We start from the raw sequence: 18,636 nt of genomic DNA, 5'->3' as shown, positions 1-18,636 counted from the left end.
CCACCACCCTCTGTGTCAACAAGGACCCAATCAGGTCCCTTTTAAATCACACCTATCTCGCCTTATCTCTATGCCCTCCATTTTTAGATTCCCACACCCCGGGGAAAAGACTGCTGTTCACCTTATCTATCTCCCGACAAGGATCCTCCTCTTCCGCCTCCTACAGGCGAAGGGAGAGCTGAGATAACTGGAGGGGGCAAGGAGGTCTGCTTAGATATCTTGCAGAAGGTCACAATCCAAGGAGAAAGGAATTTCTGACTGCAACTTGTCAGCTGTGGATGAAATCGAAAAAAACATTCAGATGGGAGACATACAGTCAAATGTAAAAAAAACACTGCATTGCACACAGGTTGTTTTACACGTCATCTGTTCGAGATGGTGGTTCCAACCTGGTCCAAGTTTTCAGAACGCAACATCTTAGAAGGCTTGAGAGGGTTCCAGATTATAATACATGGTGCGAATGAGAGTTGACTGCTGCTGCTTGGAATGCTCACGTCACCATTTATTTGAAACATTTTAATTATCAGGGGAGTTTTTTAAGATGGAATTAATGCTCTAATTACCAATCTCAATTTAACACCCATTATAAACAGTTTTCTGAATTTCTATTCATGATAGTTAGCTTTGAGAATGTTGATACTTGAATGACCAAAACTTTCATTGCCTCTCATGCTTTTCTCCTCCTGCATACTTTCATTCCCACTCACATTTACTCTCACACACGTGCTTTGCTGATTTTAAATGTCTGCTTTTGACATTAATCTTGTGTCAATGGCTTCGTTACCAACCTGCCATTGCTAACCAGGTGTGGACGAGCATATTGGGACAAGAGCAACTGTTATGGCACCTCCAATGCGACAAAACAGCCCGAGAACCCCAGAGAAACCTTTTAAAATAACATTTGAGGCCTTGCCGCGTGTGGAAATATTGGCGCAAAACGGGTGAATTTTAAGGATCATTTTAGAAAAGGAAACAAAACAGGTTTTGAATACAAATTCCATCTTTGGGTTATAAATACTTGAAGTGCAACTGCCAAATTGCCATGATTAAAAGTGGTGAAGGCCAGAATTGAATGCAGATTATCCGATGTCACATGAACCAGAATTTTTTGTCAGGAACATGTCACAAATTCATTGTTTTACAGCAATGAAAATATTGCTATAAATATCATTTTAAAAATAAACAGATTGGTGCAAAAGAAGAGAAAGTGATGTCTGTGGTTCGTTGTCCATTCTGAAATCTGATGGCAGAGGGGAAGAAGCTCTCCTTGTGCCGCTGGGTGTTCGTCTTCAGACTCCTTTATCTCCTTCCCATTGGTGGCAGAGTGAAGAGGGTGGTGGGGGGGTCCTTGAAGATAGAGGCTGCTTTCTAAAGACGCCTCCTCTTGTAGATGTCCTCGATGGAGTGGAGAAGGTGCCCGTGATGATGCTGGCCAAGTTCACAACTCTCTGTAGTTTTATTCCACCTCCACACCAGACAGTGATGCCACCAGTCAAAATGGTCTTCACGCTGCACCTGCAGAAATTTGCAAGCGTCTTTGGTGACATATCAAATCTCCTCAAACTCCTCACAAGGTATAGCCACTGGTAAGCCTTTTCTGTGAATGCATCATCATGGAGACTCCAGGAGAGATCTTCAGAGATGTTGAAACGCAGGAATTTAAGGTCCTTAATCCATTCTGCTGCTGACCATTCTTGGTTCTTGATAGACCAAAATATTCTAAAATATGGAATTTAAACTGGAGAACACTTGATGAGGACTGGATCGTGTTCTCCCAATTTCCCTCTCCTGACGTTGACAATCAGCTCCTTATTTTCGCTAACGTTAAGTGCAAGGTGGTTGCTGTAACATCACTCAACAAGCTGATCTCTCTCTCTCTTTCTCCTGCTCGCTTCCTCAGTGCCTTCTGCGATTCTTCCGACAATTGTGGTGTCATTGGCAAATTAGTAGATAGTATTTGAATGGAGAATGGGTGCTGTAGATCGACAAGCGGCAATGCAGTGACTGAGGGGCCACACAAAAGACTTTAGCTGTACAGGTGCTTCTCCTACTTACGATGGGGTAACATTCCAACAAACTCAGCTTAAGTGGGGAAAAAATAGTAAGCTGATGAAGAATACATTAGGGTTTCGATTGATAACAAGTGTGAAGTTGTACAGGTGCTCACCATTAACATGCATGGCTAAAACAGCTTTCATTCCCACTTGGATCTTGCAACCTCGTTGCTTGCAGGCAACTACCCAGATCGAGGAGGTGAATTGTAAGACAGAGCTCTTCCAGATACAGCAAGTTCGTAGGATTTAAATCATCGGCTTTAAATGGAACAGGCAATAAAGCTAATACCACCAACGGCCCCCGTTTGTGAACAGTGATACAATTCCAGTGTCATTGCTGAGTGCCTTATGGTTTTACATTTATCTGCTTGGGGGTCCTCAAGTTGTGGTAAACCACTCATCTGCAGCTTCATGTCTAGACGCACACACACACGCGCATTGATCTGACTCAGTTGTCTAATGTAGTGAAAACAAGTTCAAATGGGCTTTTTCACGCACGGGAAGACAGTTCACTCATCGTTAGCTTCCTTTTGATAAAGTTCGAACTTGAAGTGAAACAGTTGATGATAATTTGAGAGACATTAACCCACTTGTCACCAGCGTCACTTATATTTACAATTCAATCCATACAAAACACATTGCAGCGGAGTCTTTGAATTGGCTGTCACAATAGCTGAACCTGGAGTTCAGCTCAGAAGGTGTAAAATGCTTTCTGTGTTTCTCTCGAGAAACTCAGATGTTGACATCGTAACTTGGGAAAATCGGACCATCGTAAGCAGACGAGCTTAATTGGGATCTATGGTGCTCTCTAATGCAGGGTTGCATGTGAAGTGAATCGGGTGAGTGCTGGACTGCTGCATTCACAGTGGGTCGAATGGGGACACAGGTGTCGGGTTGCATTAGAGGTGATAAAGGATAGATGAGGGTACCTGCATGAAATGAATTGATGCAAAGCGGAGAATCAGAGGAGGTGGAAAAGTTTCCAGGGATAGCATAGATCCGTGGTCAACCGCAACTCCTTTCTGTGAGTGGTCTGGTTCCTGTTCAGACCATTGCCGAGGGAAAAGGAGGCAGAGATTGGAAAGTGATGATAGATAGGGCAATTTCTGTTCATCTCGAGCTAGATGTTGGACAAGTATCCTGATGTGCGATCGAGACAGAGTTAGGACAGCAGTGCAACGCCAAAACAGTTGGATGATGATCGAAGCTCGTGCTGTATTTTCAGAATGTGCTTTGAGATCAGAAATTAGAGGATGATGAGCACATAACGAACCTCAGAAAAATGAAATGTGCTGAAGCTAGTGCATCCGGTTGATCAAATAACCTTTAATCTGATTGGAAACAAGTTTTTGATTTACGGTACAACACCGATTAACCAAAATGGTTGGGACCGGGCCTACGTCGGATAAACTTTTTTTCAGAGAACTGGTCATTTTTTAAGAACAGCTCAGTAGCAGCAGAAAATCACTTGTATCAATTTTTAAACAACAACAAACAACAAAGGAAGGCTGTTTAAGCATTAAAATAATGTTTAATTCTCACCAAATAAATGCTGGCCACCGCCGATCACCGAGACTGGCCAACTGCTGATTCACGATATGAATTCACCACAGCTGCTGATCCCCAGGGAGGCTTCCCAGGCTGATGGAACTCACTGGCAAGTCGGCAGGCTCCTGTCTCCCTGGTCACTGGAGCTCCCGGCTCCGAATCCTCCCCTCGGCCTACCACACGCGCACACTGAGGAGTCCAGAGTAGTAGGCCGAGGGGAGGGTTCGGAGTTGGCCTCTGGTGTGCTGGAGAGGGGAAGGAACACCAATGAGCCCGAGGTCCCGCTCCTGCCTGGGAGGCCACTCTCCTTGAAAATGCCGGGACATGGGATTCTTCCGATCGCTTACAGCTGGGAGACAGCAGCGCGCAGTTTGAGAGAGAAAAGTCAATCAGGGAAGGTAAAGAAGAAATGGAACGGGAGCGGGGAGAAAGTTGCCTGAAACGAGGACAATCGTTGTTCTAATTTCACATCGAGTTAATTTATTTTCAAACTGTGAGATCAGTTAGGCTCTGAAAAAATTTGGATAAATGAGGATTTCTGATTTATTTCAGATATCCTCATTTATCCGAAATGTAAAAAAAACTTTTGGATAAATAAGGATTTGGGAGAATCCAATTTTGGGTAATCAGAGAGAATTATATTGTACGTAGTCAACATATTTTAAGTTGCAAATAGGAAAGGGACGGAAGGAATAAAGGGAATGTTTGTCTAACCTTCTCCACACGACTTTGTACTTGACCAAGTTTGTACTTTGCCTCTCCTTGTGCATCCAGCATTTTTCATTTTTCATTTGGATTTTCATCAATTTTTCCCCCCTTTTTCTGTCCCTAATCTTGCATTGTTATTATTTCTCTCCACTTAAAGGTTTCTTTACCAATTTAATTTTGAGGTTTTCGTGTCAACGCTCTTCCCCTCTCTAATCTCCTGTTAAACCTCCGTTACCAATCCCACAGTATCGTCTCAATTAATGCATCCATTATGTGTCACTTTGATACTGTTTAGGGGTATTTGTCACTCTGCCTGTTTAATGCTTCCATTGTGGATATCTTTGTAACACCCTCATTGATAAATGCCGCACATTATAATCGCAACCCAGGATTGGCATCTTCCAGCCCCGTTCTCGTGGTTTTACGGAGGAGGAGTGTGGCAGTTTGTGTGAGGCAGTAACACTGCAGCCCTTTTGCAGCTGTGTCCTGTGACGCTTGTGAAAGAAAGCTTGGGAATCTCTGGCTAAATTGTTTTCAGCGTAACAGGAAAATGGAGTTGTGAAAGGATGGAATTATAAATCTCCGGTTGGACTCTATGTTATATTTAATAAGTGTATGCGTATGACCCTGTAACAGGTTAACTGGCTGTAAATTTGATGACTTGACAGGTTAATTTGGTGGCTTGAATTTCTATTATAGAGCAAACATTAGCAATGATGTGTTGTTTAATTATGCCACATCAATCCAGTGATTGCTGGAGTAGGGTTGGTATAATTTTAAGTGCTGTGTTTGCTGCGAGATTAACCACCTGCTCTGAACGCTGTAGTACAGGGCAAAACCCTTATTGACTGACTGCACTCTACAGTTTGTGTCACTGGCTTCCTGGGAATTAGTCTGAAAAGAAGATTGGACTCTGCTGCATGTACCCTGTAGCCTAGAGACATTTCTTTCACCCTTTTTAATTATTTACAGACCTGTTTTTGTTGACGATAGACAGCAGCATCATTTGTTCTGTTGTTTGACTTGAAGCTGGCTTTTGCCTGTTCCAGATTACTCCCCACTTGTTTCCAGCAGGTGTATCATCTACCATTTACCTCTTCCTATTTAAAACAGAGTTACTCAAACTCACCACTTTAATGATGGTCGATTTGTGCACTTTCCAATGTGGAAAAAAATTCTCCAGTTGCCTCACCGCCCTGAGCATGTTTGAGTTGATCTCAAACCCATTGATCGAATTCTCAACATGGTGCTTTTTTGTTTGTTCTTGATTAACACTCCATGACCTGAGCTAATTGCAGCACCTGTTTGTTGGTGGATACACCCGGTAATCTCTGTTAAATTTCACCTTGTAGGACAGTATGGGCAGAAAAGGTAGGGAGATTAAATGGCACTGAGGAGTGAGTCTAGTTTGAAGCTCCGTCCTTGAGTGGGGAGTTTCAGTAGATATAATTAATTATTTTGAATGAAAGGCCCAGGGTAGCATGGTTGACTGCAACACTTCCAAAGACCTGCTTGCTCACCAATGTGCTACTGTATTAGGTGTTTGATCTGGTTCGGACCCCTGGCAAGGTGGTAGGGTCAGCCCTTTGACACAACCTACTGAGCCATGTCCAACATTCTCTTAGCAGTAGGTGTGGTGGATGACGGTTCACCTGGCTGGGAAATCCACAGTCAAAGATCGCAGTCTCAGTGTAAGGGATCAACCATTTAGAACCGACATGGACATTTTTAACTGAACGAATCTTTAAAATCCCCCCCTCCCCCTCCCCGAAGGCGTTATAGTGAGTCTTGTTGCATGGAAGCAGGCAGAATAAATCTATCCCATCCACTTCCATTAATCCAAATTTTTTTCCCAACAGTTTCTCTCTTGGATTCTTCCACTCACTAACACCAGAGGAACAAATTACAGTGGCCATTTAACCTAGCACCACACATCGGAAACTGGTGCACCCAAGGGAAACTCAGGAGAACATACAAACTCCGCAATAAAGCAGCATTGCAGGCCAGAATTGAACCCATCCCTATACTTCAGAAATCTCTGACAAGTTGAAACGGTTTTTCTTCCAACCAGCAATCTGTGGGTTTTATATCTAAAAGCATAGACTTCAAAAGCAAGAAAGTTATTTTAAACCATTAGCTAGCCTTTAGCTAGAACAATGCCTTTGATCCCTGTGCTTCAATATGGGTGTTAAATTATTGAAGGATGTTCAGAGGTAGGGGGTTAAGAGGCTTAAAGTAGACCAGAGAAGCCGAAGAGGTGTAATATATTCCTTAAAATTACAATTTCATTAAAACTGAGCAGTGCTGAGAAATTCTGAGATAAAATAACACATGCTGATTACTCTCAGGGTCAGACAGACAAAGTTACAATTTCCCATAAATAACCTGCCATCGGAACTGATTAAACCATAACATCATATATTGGCTAGCCAGGCCAATGCCGACCATCTACACAAATCACTATTATTAACACTTGATCAATAGTCTCTATGCTTTGGGGATTTCTGCTCCTCACAATACGAGATCAATGGGAGTACCCGCCTCCAACAGCCCCCACCTCCCTCAAACACTGTGTTCCAGATTCCAACTTCACTAGATGGATCCCTTCAGATCTTTTCTGAACCTCCTACCTTAAACTTGGGCCTTTTTTTTGGGTACCTTGGTCAGGGCGAAAGTTTTTTGCACCTCAACCTGAGTCCCCCTTGGCCCCTTCTACTCCAGGAAAAACAAACCCATCCTACTCTGCCTTTAAATCTCATTTGCTCAGTCATAGGTCGGTCTACAATCTGGGATTCAAGAAGGCGCTTAAACTTTCTCAACAGTGATGTTGTAACAGTAAAACTAGCAATCCCAGCTGAACAAGTAGAATATAACCATTGACAGGGCACTCTCTGTGTTTTGGGTTAGATGTACTTTGTAGGGTTTCGGTTTAGAGCCTGACCAAGAATGATCTAGTGTGCTGACTGACAGGAGGAGGGTCCTTGCACCTCAGCCCAGCACTGCTACAACCTGATGTGGCTGTCTTTGACAGAGCTGTCTTTGACAGATAATGAGCACATATTAATAAAGCTCCTGAGAATTGATGTCATTCACAGTGGGTAAAAATCCTCCAGTGAGGATCGCGGTGCTCCTTGCATATAATTCCATAATTTTTGTTATCTTGGTCCTAAAAGAAACTCCTAAATAATTGAATCTGTTTTTGCTCAAATAGCTGTTTTCAGTCTATTTGAGTCATTGCTAAAGCGCCAAGACTGTGTCATCTGATGCAGGAATGGGAAAGTCTGTGAAACTGGGTACACTCACTTTGGGATTGAGTAGAAGGTCAAAGCTGTGGAGGTCTTCGTTAATTTGGGCTTGGGCGAGGTCAATGACATCAAGAGGGTGCTGTGCATATGGAGGGGCTTGATGTGATACGGATCACAGGAACTAGCGTGGTAAGGCCAGCCTTCAAGACCCACTGCATGAGCCACAATGCTGCCGCCTCGCCCGAATCAGACTGAGCGGCTGCAGTCTGGAGCAGACTGCCAGTGTTCGTGGTGGAAGCAGTGAGGATAGTCGCAATTAGGGAGTTCTTAATAGGCACAGGTCCACAGTGCCTCACGTCAGCCGGAGTTTGCACAAATGGATCTGCCTTACACGAGTTAATCTGCTGCAACCTTCACTGTTTACCGTGCTGTGGGATAACAAGAAGGCGGCTTTGTATGAGGTAAAGGGTGGTTGGTCACAGACATCTGGCGGCAGGATAAAAGTTTGCTTGACCATTTGTTCACAGGACAGCAAGTTCTTGGCTTGGTGGAGAATCAGAGTGATTGGTACCTTGGCAACTTGTGGAAGAATCACAGACCGTGGCCAGCCTTGAGTCGAGGGTACAACACAGGTATGCATCTCGCCCACTTGTAAATTACACTTACTCTCTTTGTTGCGAAGCGCTCAGGACCTCTCTCGCCTGGCACTTGAATTTGTAGCCATTACCCTCAAAAATGATGCTGAAATACCTATGACTGACTACCCATCAAATAAAAGAAACTTGAAATCAGTTTGTGAATGCAAGGAAACTGTTTATTTAACATTAACTCAAAATCTAGTTCATACTTCAGACGGTACTAATTTTAGCAAGTCAATATTAGACTTAATAATTATTATTCCACTGTCCTCTTTGGCAATTTAAAATAATAAATAAAAAGCAACAGAACCAATGAATCCCCGCAGGATGCAATGTGATAAATAGCTGGTTAATCTGCTGTGGTAATGTTGCTCAGGGAGATATTTTACCAGGACACTCTGACGAGCTCCCTCTGCTGTCGTTTGCAATGTTACTTTGGGATTTTTTTACATCTTACCAGCAAGGGAGGAGGAGCCCCATTTTAAGACTAATCAGACAGTGTGTATAAAGCACTAAAAATAGTATTCCCCCCCCCCCCCCCTCCTGTCTCCCCTGGCACTTCAGTATGGCCTTTCCAACTTAAATATGGTCATAATTGATTGGACGTAATATTACATGGAAAGCTTTTGTGAACATAAATTTGGAAAAGGTGGTTGAAAGGTTGTGGAAGAGCGTTTGAGAAATCTATTTCAAAATGGAGACGGTGAACAAAAAGGAAGGAATAGTGGGAGCAGAACATTTGTGGGTGCAGGACTCGGAGAAAGTGGTAGAGGTGGTCCATGGAATGAAGTGCATTGATGGATCACGCACAAGAAGAATAAGCCAACGCTGCCAGCGTCAAACAAGACCCACCCACACCCCCACAGCATCAATAGTTGACTTCAGCAAACTACGCTCACCTTGACCAAACAGGGTTCCAATTGCTTTCTTCATCACCCGTGCCCACACGTCATTGCACCCAGCAAGACTCGAGTCCACTTCAAACCTTCAGTCCGATGCTGTTGATTTTACTTAATGTTGAACTCAGTGTGACTGTTTATTATTCAGAAGCCTTAATATGATAGAACAAGCTACTTGCTTTCACCATGATTTGATACAAGTTCCACTATAATGATCATCATTTAAAACTAATGGGAAGCCAGATGCTATTTTACCTGCCTCCCAAATAGACAACACCGTGCATTCTTAAAATCTAGCTCATCAGATTCTAGTTTTTATTTGAATAGTTGTAATATCATAGGCACAGCATTCAGAATATTCTGCTCTGTCCTCAGTACAAATCAGGATTATTGAAGAATTGTGACCTTGGCCCTCACAGGCAAAACCACAGTGACACAAAGCTACTATCTGTATATTGTGGTTCTCCAGTGAGTTAATGCCTCCAAGAGGTCCAGTTGCAATTTCTTCAACTGCTGATACTTTCATTGGTTTGATTATTAAATAGCAAGATGCTAGGACAGCACAGTGGTCTAACAATTAATGCAGCTGCCTCATAGCTCAGGAGATCTGACTTTGGATAACATTTGTGCAGAGTCTGCAGGTTATCCCTGTGTTTTGTTTGGGCTTCATCAGAGTGCTTTGGCTTCCTCCAAATGTCAAATGTAGGTTGTCTGTCCACTGCAAATCACTGCAGTGTAAATGGAAAAAGAGTCAGAGGGGACTCAATGAACATATAGAACCATCGAACATTAGAGGGCATAAACAGTCCCCTTTAGAAACTTTTTTTCTGCCTAGTCCCACTGACCTGCACCCACTCCAAAGCCCTCCATATCCCTCCCATCCAAGTGCCTGTCCAAATTCTTCTTAAATCTTAAAATTGAGCCCACATCCGCCACCTCAGCTGGCAAGCTTGTTCCGTGCTCCCACTACTCTCTGTGTGAAGAAGTTCCCCCTAAACTTTTCCTCTTTCATCCTTAACTCATGTCCTCTGGTTTGTATCTTACCTACACTCAATGGAAAAAGGCCTATCTATATTTACTCTGTCTATCCCCCTCATAATTTTAAATACCTCTCATTCTTTTATGCTCCAGGGAATAAAGTCCTAACCTGTTTAACCTTTCCCTGTAATTCAGTTCCTGAAGTCCGGGCTACATCCTAGTAAATCTTCTCTGCACCCTGCCTATCTTATTAATATCTTTCCTGTAGTTAGGTGACCAAAACTGCACACAATGCTCCAAATTTGGCCTCACCAATGTCTTGTACAACTTCACCATAACATCCCAACTCCTGTACTCAGTACTTCAATTTATGAAGGTCACTATGCCAAAAGCTTTCTTTACAACGCTACTCACCTGTGATGCCACTTTCAGTGAATTATGTACCTGTATTCCCAGATCCTTCTGTTATTCCACACTTCCCAGTGCCCTACCATTTACCATGCATGTCCTTTCTTGGCTTGTCCTTCCAAAATGCAACAGCAAATTAAGAGAGAATAGCTTGTAGCACCAGAGGACAGTTAAGTTTGGCTGCTGTCTATCACCCCAAGTGCTGCTGGGTGGCAGGGGAATCAGGACATGTGAGCGAGAACAAATTACAGGGAAATAAATGGGGGAAATAAAACTGATAGGGCTGCTCTGGTTGGAGCTGGCATGCTCTCAGTGGGCTGAATGGCCTTCTCTGGTGTCATAATAGGTGAGATGGAAAGTAGAAAAGGAAGTTAATTAGTATTTAAGAGCTGCTGCAATTCTCAGAAGTGGTGGCTGCTGTAATTGTCATCAAGCTGCTTCTTATCGTTCACGAGAAAGGAAAGGAAGCCACAGAAGAAAATATCTGCAATTTCTATTCACCAGAAGGAAGAACAGGCAGTAAACAATGAGGTGCACATCAAGCACTGAACCAATAAATCATTCCTGATGGATGGATATGGACCCAGAACAATCATGAAAGTCTAAGTAGCCGTGTAGATGGATTTGGAAGGAAGAGGATTTTTCTCTCTCTCTTCCAACTGTTTTGTTTCTGTTTGTTAGATTGAAAGGAGGCAGGTTATCCTGCCGTAGAATTCCTGGGAATTTAGGGGAAAATAAAATAAAAGGATCAATAAATTAATTCAATAGAAGCGAGTGAAAGAAATGTTGAGATTAATGCATGAGAAAAGAAAGGGTTTACTGTATAATTAGGTAGCATCTGAGTCGGCTGTGAATCCTCTCTGTAGCTTTGTTAATTAGGAGATAAAAGGATAAAGAATAAAGCTGAGAAACAGCAGTCAGTATATAATAATATTTTAAGAAAAGACATTTTATCAGCCGATACCTCAAAACTCATTTAAAGCTGACGTATCAACAATAAACAGTCAGAAGCATTTTGTTGTTTGAAGATTTATTTTTCAGTAAAGAACTTGCTTTAAACTGCTATTCCGATTCTGTTGAGGAGGGCTTTTCTGGGATTTTTACTAGACGATACTGGAGATGGCGCAGTGGCCCTGAGCGAGATGGAGCATTCGCGTACCTCCAGGGACTTTTGGGACGGGGCTCGCCCTTTCTCCCCATGGCCGCTCCGCCCAGCACCTGCACTCTGTGGCTCCAAGCCTGAGCTTCCTGCAGCCAACCATTTTATCTCTCCCAACTATTTCTGCAGTGACATGTCTATTATCGGCCTCATCCGTTGTCAAGGGTGGAACCAAATTTAAACTTGAGGAGCAATGCATCACATTCCTAATGGCCTGCACATTTGAATGTTCTAATTTTCAGTAACCTCTGATTGCACCATCCCATTTTTATATCTACTCCTGTACTCAATTTTTTCTATTATCTATATTTTTGTCACCTCCCCATAGCCTAATAGTTTCTCCTTCTACCTGTCTCTCTCCACCTCTCACACCGTGTCTATCCACATCTCACATCTTTTTGTCTTATCACCTCTCCACCCTCCCCCCTCCAGTTTCCTTCCCCTTTAATAATGTCCATGTGATTTTACCTTTGTACCTTAGTTGATAGACCTGAAATAGTGACCGACCACTTCTACCCACGGATGCTACCTGACCTGCTGAGTTTCGCCCCAGCAATTCTTTGGGGCGGCACGTTTAGCATAGAATTTAGCCGTAAATTTAGCGACCAGGACCAGGGTTCAAATCCTGTGCTGTCTGTAAGGTTCTCCCTATGTCTGTGTGGGTTTTCCCCGGTTTCTTCGATTTCCTCCCACCCTTTAAAACGTACCATGGGTTGTAGGTCAATTGGGGTAATTGGGCAGCACAGACTGATGGGCCAAAAGGGCTTTCTACCACACTGTATGTCTAAATTTTAAAAAGAAATTGTCTTCTCTATGTGACTGGGTTGGTTTCCTCTGTGTGCTCCCTATTCTCTTCACATGCCAAGTTGGCCATTGTGAGTTACCACTAATGATAGGAAAATTGAATGGTTGGGGGTGGGGAAGGAAAGTGATGGTGTAAATGCACTCAAGAGAGCTCCTCCATGAATTGTCACCTTGTCATGGTGGAGAAGCTTGTGTGGCCCTAAGATCCCGAGAGCGATGCTGTTTAGAGCAGTGGTTCTCAACCTTTTACTTTCCACTCACATCCCACTTTAAGTATTCCCTATGCCATCGGTGCTCTGTGATTAGTAAGGAATTGCTTGTATGAATGAGAAGGGAAGGTTGAGAACAACTGCTCTAGACCCAATTGTTAATGAAATATTTTGCTTGAGAAAAATTGTCAGTGGCCCATTTCCTTTGGAGTTCTGAACTGTGAACATAACGAGTCAGTTAGGGATGATTAAAACAGTGGTTTTCAACCTTCCCTTCCCACTCATATCCCACCTTAAGCAATTCGATTCAACACTGACTCTTCAGTACAGAGTCAAAGGAGTTCATTCCAGTGTCCTCTCCAATGCCTGCCCAACAGCAATGACAAGGATTGGATTATCTAATCACTGACAGGATCCTGCTTGTGGAATCTTGTTCTGTGCAAATTGGCGATTGCATTTTCTAGAGTCTGACAGAGCCTTCACTCCAGAATGTACAGGAGCTGTAAGGATGAATTGTGGACGTCATTGACATTGTTCACTCCTTTCGTTTGGGAGTCTGCAGTCACCGTGGTTGAAGTTAAAACACAATGCCGGAGAAACTCAGCTGGTTGAACAGTGTACTTTATACACCTTTCGGGCTTGAGCCCTTCTTCGAGGCACCTTTATCTTTGCTATATATTCACACCTTTTGCTTATTTGCTTTGTGTACAGATAAATAAAGTATTAATTCATCTAATTTGGTTTCTGCTCTTCGGCAGCTTCTTTCTTGTTCCTTACCCCACTGGTAGTGACCATCCCTCAGTTCCAATGCTGAGTGATCATCACCCCTTTGAGTGTATTCTTAAACCTAAATCTTTGCCTCACCTCTGTTCACCTCTCATGTCAATGCGGGATTATTTTTCTTTGAGTCAAATTTTGCTGCCCAAGGCTAATTCCGTCGCCACAAAGTCAAGTGCAGGTTTATTGCCTTGTGTACCAGGCTACAGTGGTGAGTTTGTTTGGTAAGGATACCGGTTAGACATCTCCTACATCGTACAAGGAAGGCACTGTGCAAATGAGCAAAGTTACAGAGGGAGACGAGTTGGTATGGAACAAAATGTTACTGTTTGGAGATGTATTCAGGAATCTATGAGACCAGCAGGACAAAGGAGGTGCCCATTTGCCCGGCTCTCACTTTGAGCCCTGGACAACCTGCTGCTATTTCCAGCGAGTCTCATTGGAATAGTGCTTCGCAGATGCCTGTAGCAGGGTCTCAAAATCAGAGAATCAATTGTAATACGCACAGACCTATACAGCATGGAAACAGGCCTTTCAGCCCAACTTGCCCACACTGACCAAAATATCTGTCCAACACTAATCCCAACTGCCCATAGCCGTCCTAACCCATCTATCTTTTTTTTTCTGAAACATTGCAATAACCCCTGCCTCAAACTCCTCCTCTGGCAGTCCTCTCCATACACCTACCATCCTCTGTGCAAAAAAAAAATTACCCCTTAGGTTCCTGTTAAATCTTCCCCCCCTCCCCCCAATTTAAACCTAAATTCTCTTGTTTCCAATTTCCCTGGCTCTAGGCAAAAGGCTCCCCATTTTAAGCTGATCTGTTCATGTCACGATTTTGTATTTGTCTGTTTAAAGTTAGGTCACGCTTGCACTGAAAAAAAAATGGAAAATTATAAGTGCTATTTTCCTTGTTATTTATTGCTTCTGCTTTTCTGAGAGGATCAGCTGTTCGTAAGGCTAAATGACGGTGATGATGAGTTTATTGAATTGTATGTAGGCACATTGTACAGCTGCAAAGAAATTTTTACTTACTGTAGCACCATGGGAACATAAAACACACCAACAATTATAAATTGTTGAGTTGCGGATCAATATTTTTTTTTGCAATCAGTGTTCACAGGGAGTTGCTTTGAGAACTTCAGGTGTCTAAAAAAAATCAATCAAATCTAACCTCTCAGCCGGAAGTTTGCACAGTTTTATCTGAATACCCTCAATCTTGCTCTGAAGTGCAGGAGATTTTGCAATGCAAACAATACTTGCTTGGGTTAGCTAGGATGGAAAGTGTGCCAGCCTCTCCAGCACTCGGAGAGCTAGGCAGCAAGGAATTAACTCCTCGAGCTTCACCATCTTAGCAACAGATGGAATGTATGGTCATGCCAAAGGGATCACGTGCACCTGACTGGAACTGGCCAAGGGTGCTTTGGTTTTTAAAAAAAAACGAGTCCTGGAAAACTCAATGTTATTTGCAACGACTCTGAATGAAAGAGGGGGGGGGGGGGGAGAGAGAGAGATTGGGACTTCTCACTCTTTCGTGTTCTAGTTTATTAACATCTGACGGTACATATACCATTAGATGAAACAGTATCCCTCTGGACCATGCTGCACGTCCATACACAATACTTTTTTCTTTGGCTTGGCTTCGCGGACGAAGATTTATGGAGGGGGTAAATGTCCACGTTAGCTGCAGGCTCGTTTGTGGCTGACAAGTCCGATGCGGGACAGGCAGACACGGTTGCAGCGGTTGCAGGGGAAAATTGGTTGGTTGGGGTTGGGTGTTGGGTTTTTCCTCCTTTGCCTTTTGTCAGTGAGGTGGGCTCTGCGGTCTTCTTCAAAGGAGGTTGCTGCCCGCCAAACTGTGAGGCACCAAGATGCACGGTTTGAGGCGATATCAGCCCACTGGCGGTGGTCAATGTGGCAGGCACCAAGAGATTTCTTTAGGCAGTCCTTGTACCTTTTCTTTGGTGCACCTATGTCACGGTGGCCAGTGGAGAGCTCGCCATATAACACGATCTTGGGAAGGCGATGGTCCTCCATTCTGGAGACGTGACCCACCCAGCGCAGCTGGATCTTCAGCAGCGTGGACTCTATGCTGTCGACCTCTGCCATCTCGAGTACTTCGACGTTAGGGATGAAAGCGCTCCAATGAATGTTGAGGATGGAGCGGAGACAACGCTGGTGGAAGCGTTCTAGGAGCCGTAGGTGATGCCGGTAGAGGACCCATGATTCGGAGCCGAACAGCCACTGTCGTGGGTATGACAACGGCTCTGTGTACGCTTATCTTTGTGAGGTTTTTCAGTTGGTTGTTTTTCCAGACTCTTTTGTGTACACAATACACAGCACATGATAATCACATATATACATAAAATACAATAGAAAATAAATATATATAAGTATTTTGGCATGATTTATTCGGTTCATCCATCTCAGAGCCTGTGGGAAGAAGCGACTTTCCAACCTGGCAGTCCTGATTTTGATACTTCTGGACCTCCTTCTTGATGGTAAGGGTCACAGGTACCATGCGCTGGATGGAAAGGGTCCTCAATAATTCTTTGAGGCCCATTTGAGCAATGCTCCGGGTGAATATCTTCAACAGAGGAAAGGGAGATCTCAGTGATTTGGAGGCCATGACAACACAGGAGGCTTCTTTAATCTACTGTCAGCAATGACAGAAGGCAGATGAGTTGAAAGGGTTGCTTTTATGTTTCTGCTCTTCTCTCAGGAGATACAGAGGTTAGCATTCTCGCTTCTTCCCATTTCTGTTGTCTGTCACTTTGAATAGACTTGGGTGACAAGACGCAGGTTGTCACAGTGACATCCAGCACCCAGAGTGTGCACCTTGCTTTTCACCACTCAGACTCAGTCGTGGTGTCTTCTGGGAAAATCAGACTTCTGCAGTTTAGTTTAGTCATATCTTCATTCATTCGTCTAGTTTCCCTATAGAACCATAGAACATAACCGCACAGAAATAGACCCCTTTGAGCCTTCTAAACTGTGCCGAACCATTTTTCTGCCTATCCAGGGAATAAGTCCTAACCTGTTTAATCTTTTCCTGTAACTCAGTTCCTGAATTCCAGGCAACATCCTAGTAAATCTTCTCTGCCCTCTTACTATCTTATTAATATCTTTCCTGTAGTTAGGTGACCAAAACTTCATACAATACTCCAAATTTGGCTTCACCAATGTCTTGTACAACTTTACCTCCTGTACTAAAAGCTCTCTTTACAACCACTTTCAGGGAAATATGTATCTGTATTCCCAGGTCCATCTGTTCTACCACACTCCTCAGTGCCCTACCATTTAGTGTGCATGTCCTTTGTCCTTCTAAATTGCAAGACCTCACACCTGTCTGCATTAAATTCCATCTGACATTTTTCCAACTGGTCCAGACCCCTCCACAAGCTTTGGAAACCTTCGCTGTCCGCAACACCTTCAATTTTAAGTGTCATCTACAAATTTGCTAATCCAGTTTACCACATTATCATCCAGCCCATTGATATAGATGACAAACAACAATGGTCCCAGCACCAATCCCTGAGACACACCACCAGTCACAGGTTTTCAGTCTGAGAAGCCATCATCCACCATTATTCTCTGTCTTCTCCCATCCAGCCATTGTCGAATCCAGTTCACTACTTCACCATAAATACCTAGCGTCTGAACCTTCCTGACTAACCTCCCATGTGGGACCTTGTCAAAGTCCTTATTAAAGTCCACAGGGACAACATGCATACCCTTTCTTTCAATTGCCGACTAAACTCAGAAAACACTGTAAGATTGGTCAAACACGACCTACAACGCAGAAGCTATTTTGACTATCCCCTAATCAGTCCCTGGCCATCTAAATACTTATATATCCACTTTCTCAGAACACTTTCCAATAACTTACCTTCAACACCTGTGGCTAAGGACATTTTAAATATTTTTCAAGACCCCCTGAGATTTCTACACCAGCCTTCCTCAAGGTCTCAGGGAATATCTTACAGGCCCTAGGGATTTATCCACCCTTATTTGCTTTAAACAGTAAGCATTTCCTCCTCTTTATGTAGGTTTCATGACCTCACTGCTTGTTTTCCTTACTTTCCTCAACTCTGTGCCTGTTTCCTGAGTGAATACCGATGCAAAAAGAAAGATAAGATCTCCTCCATCTCTTTTGGCTCCATACAAAGCCGACCACTCTGATCTTCAAAGGGACTAATTTTTGTCCCTTACTATACTTTTTGCTCTTAATATACCTATCGAACCTCTTAGGATGTTCCTTCACATTGCCAAAGTCTTTTAGCCTTCGGATTTCTTTCTTGAGATATCCCTTAAATTTTTTTAATACTCCTCAAGTACCCCTTTTTCTTTGTGTTGCCTATACCTGCTGTACACCTCTCTTGTTTTGAACCAGATCCCCAATATCCCTTGAAAACCAAGGTTCACTTGGCCTGTAAACTTTGCCTTTAATCCTGACAGAAACATGCAAACGCTGTATTCTCAAAATTTCACCTTTGAAGGTCCTCCATTTGCCTCGCACATCCTTGCCCGAAAACAGCCTGTCCAATCCACCCTTTCCTCAAAATTAGCCTTTCTCCAATTTAGAATTTCAAGCCAAGACCCAGACCCATCCTTCTCCATAATTAACTTGAAACTAATGGCATTATGGCCACTGAACTCAAAATGTTCCCCGACACATACTTCTGTCACCTCACCTGTCCTGGCACCAGGGAGGCAACATCCCAGTCGGGATTCTCAATCCCTTCCATGGAACCTCTTACTTACCCCCCTAACTATGGAATCCCCTATCACTACAGCTCGCCTCCTCCTCCCTGCCTTCTTAGCCACAGGATCAAGCAGCGTGCCAGAAACTGGATCACTTTGATTTGTCCCTGGTAGGTCTTCCCCCACCCAACAGTGTCCAAAATGGTATGCATGTCTTTGAGGGGAATGGCCACAGGGTTACTCTGCATTGCCTACGTGTTTCCTTTCTTTCTCCTGACTGTCACACGTCTACCCAATGTGTGATAGTGCCCATGTGACTCCTGTCTATCGTCCCCTCTGCCTCCCAAATTATCCAGAGTTCATCCATCTCCAGCTCTATTTCCTTAACTCTGTTTGTCAGGAGCTGCAGCTGGATGCACTTCTCAAAGATGAAGTAGTCCGGAATCCTGATGGCTTCCCTGATGACCCATATTCTGCAAGAGGAGCATTCCCCTGCCCTGGCTTC

At 43.5% G+C, this 18,636-nt stretch overlaps 1 protein-coding gene across 4 annotated transcripts in view; it reads left to right on the top strand.

Moving 5' to 3' along the window:
- Positions 1-18,636, top strand: part of large1 (LARGE xylosyl- and glucuronyltransferase 1) — a 383,521-nt gene that overhangs the window by 236,529 nt on the left and 128,356 nt on the right. For all 4 annotated transcript variants that reach the window (XM_069903185.1, XM_069903181.1, XM_069903182.1 and 1 more), the window contains exon 7: positions 8,083-8,187. In XM_069903185.1, the coding sequence (XP_069759286.1) occupies positions 8,083-8,187 (105 nt within the window). The remainder of the gene's footprint in view (positions 1-8,082; positions 8,188-18,636) is intronic.

This window comes from Narcine bancroftii, chromosome 11, assembly GCF_036971445.1.
Source record: "Narcine bancroftii isolate sNarBan1 chromosome 11, sNarBan1.hap1, whole genome shotgun sequence".
Lineage (NCBI taxonomy): Eukaryota > Metazoa > Chordata > Chondrichthyes > Torpediniformes > Narcinidae > Narcine > Narcine bancroftii.
Note: the sequence above shows the minus strand (reverse complement) of the source record. Positions and strands in the feature narration are given on the sequence as shown.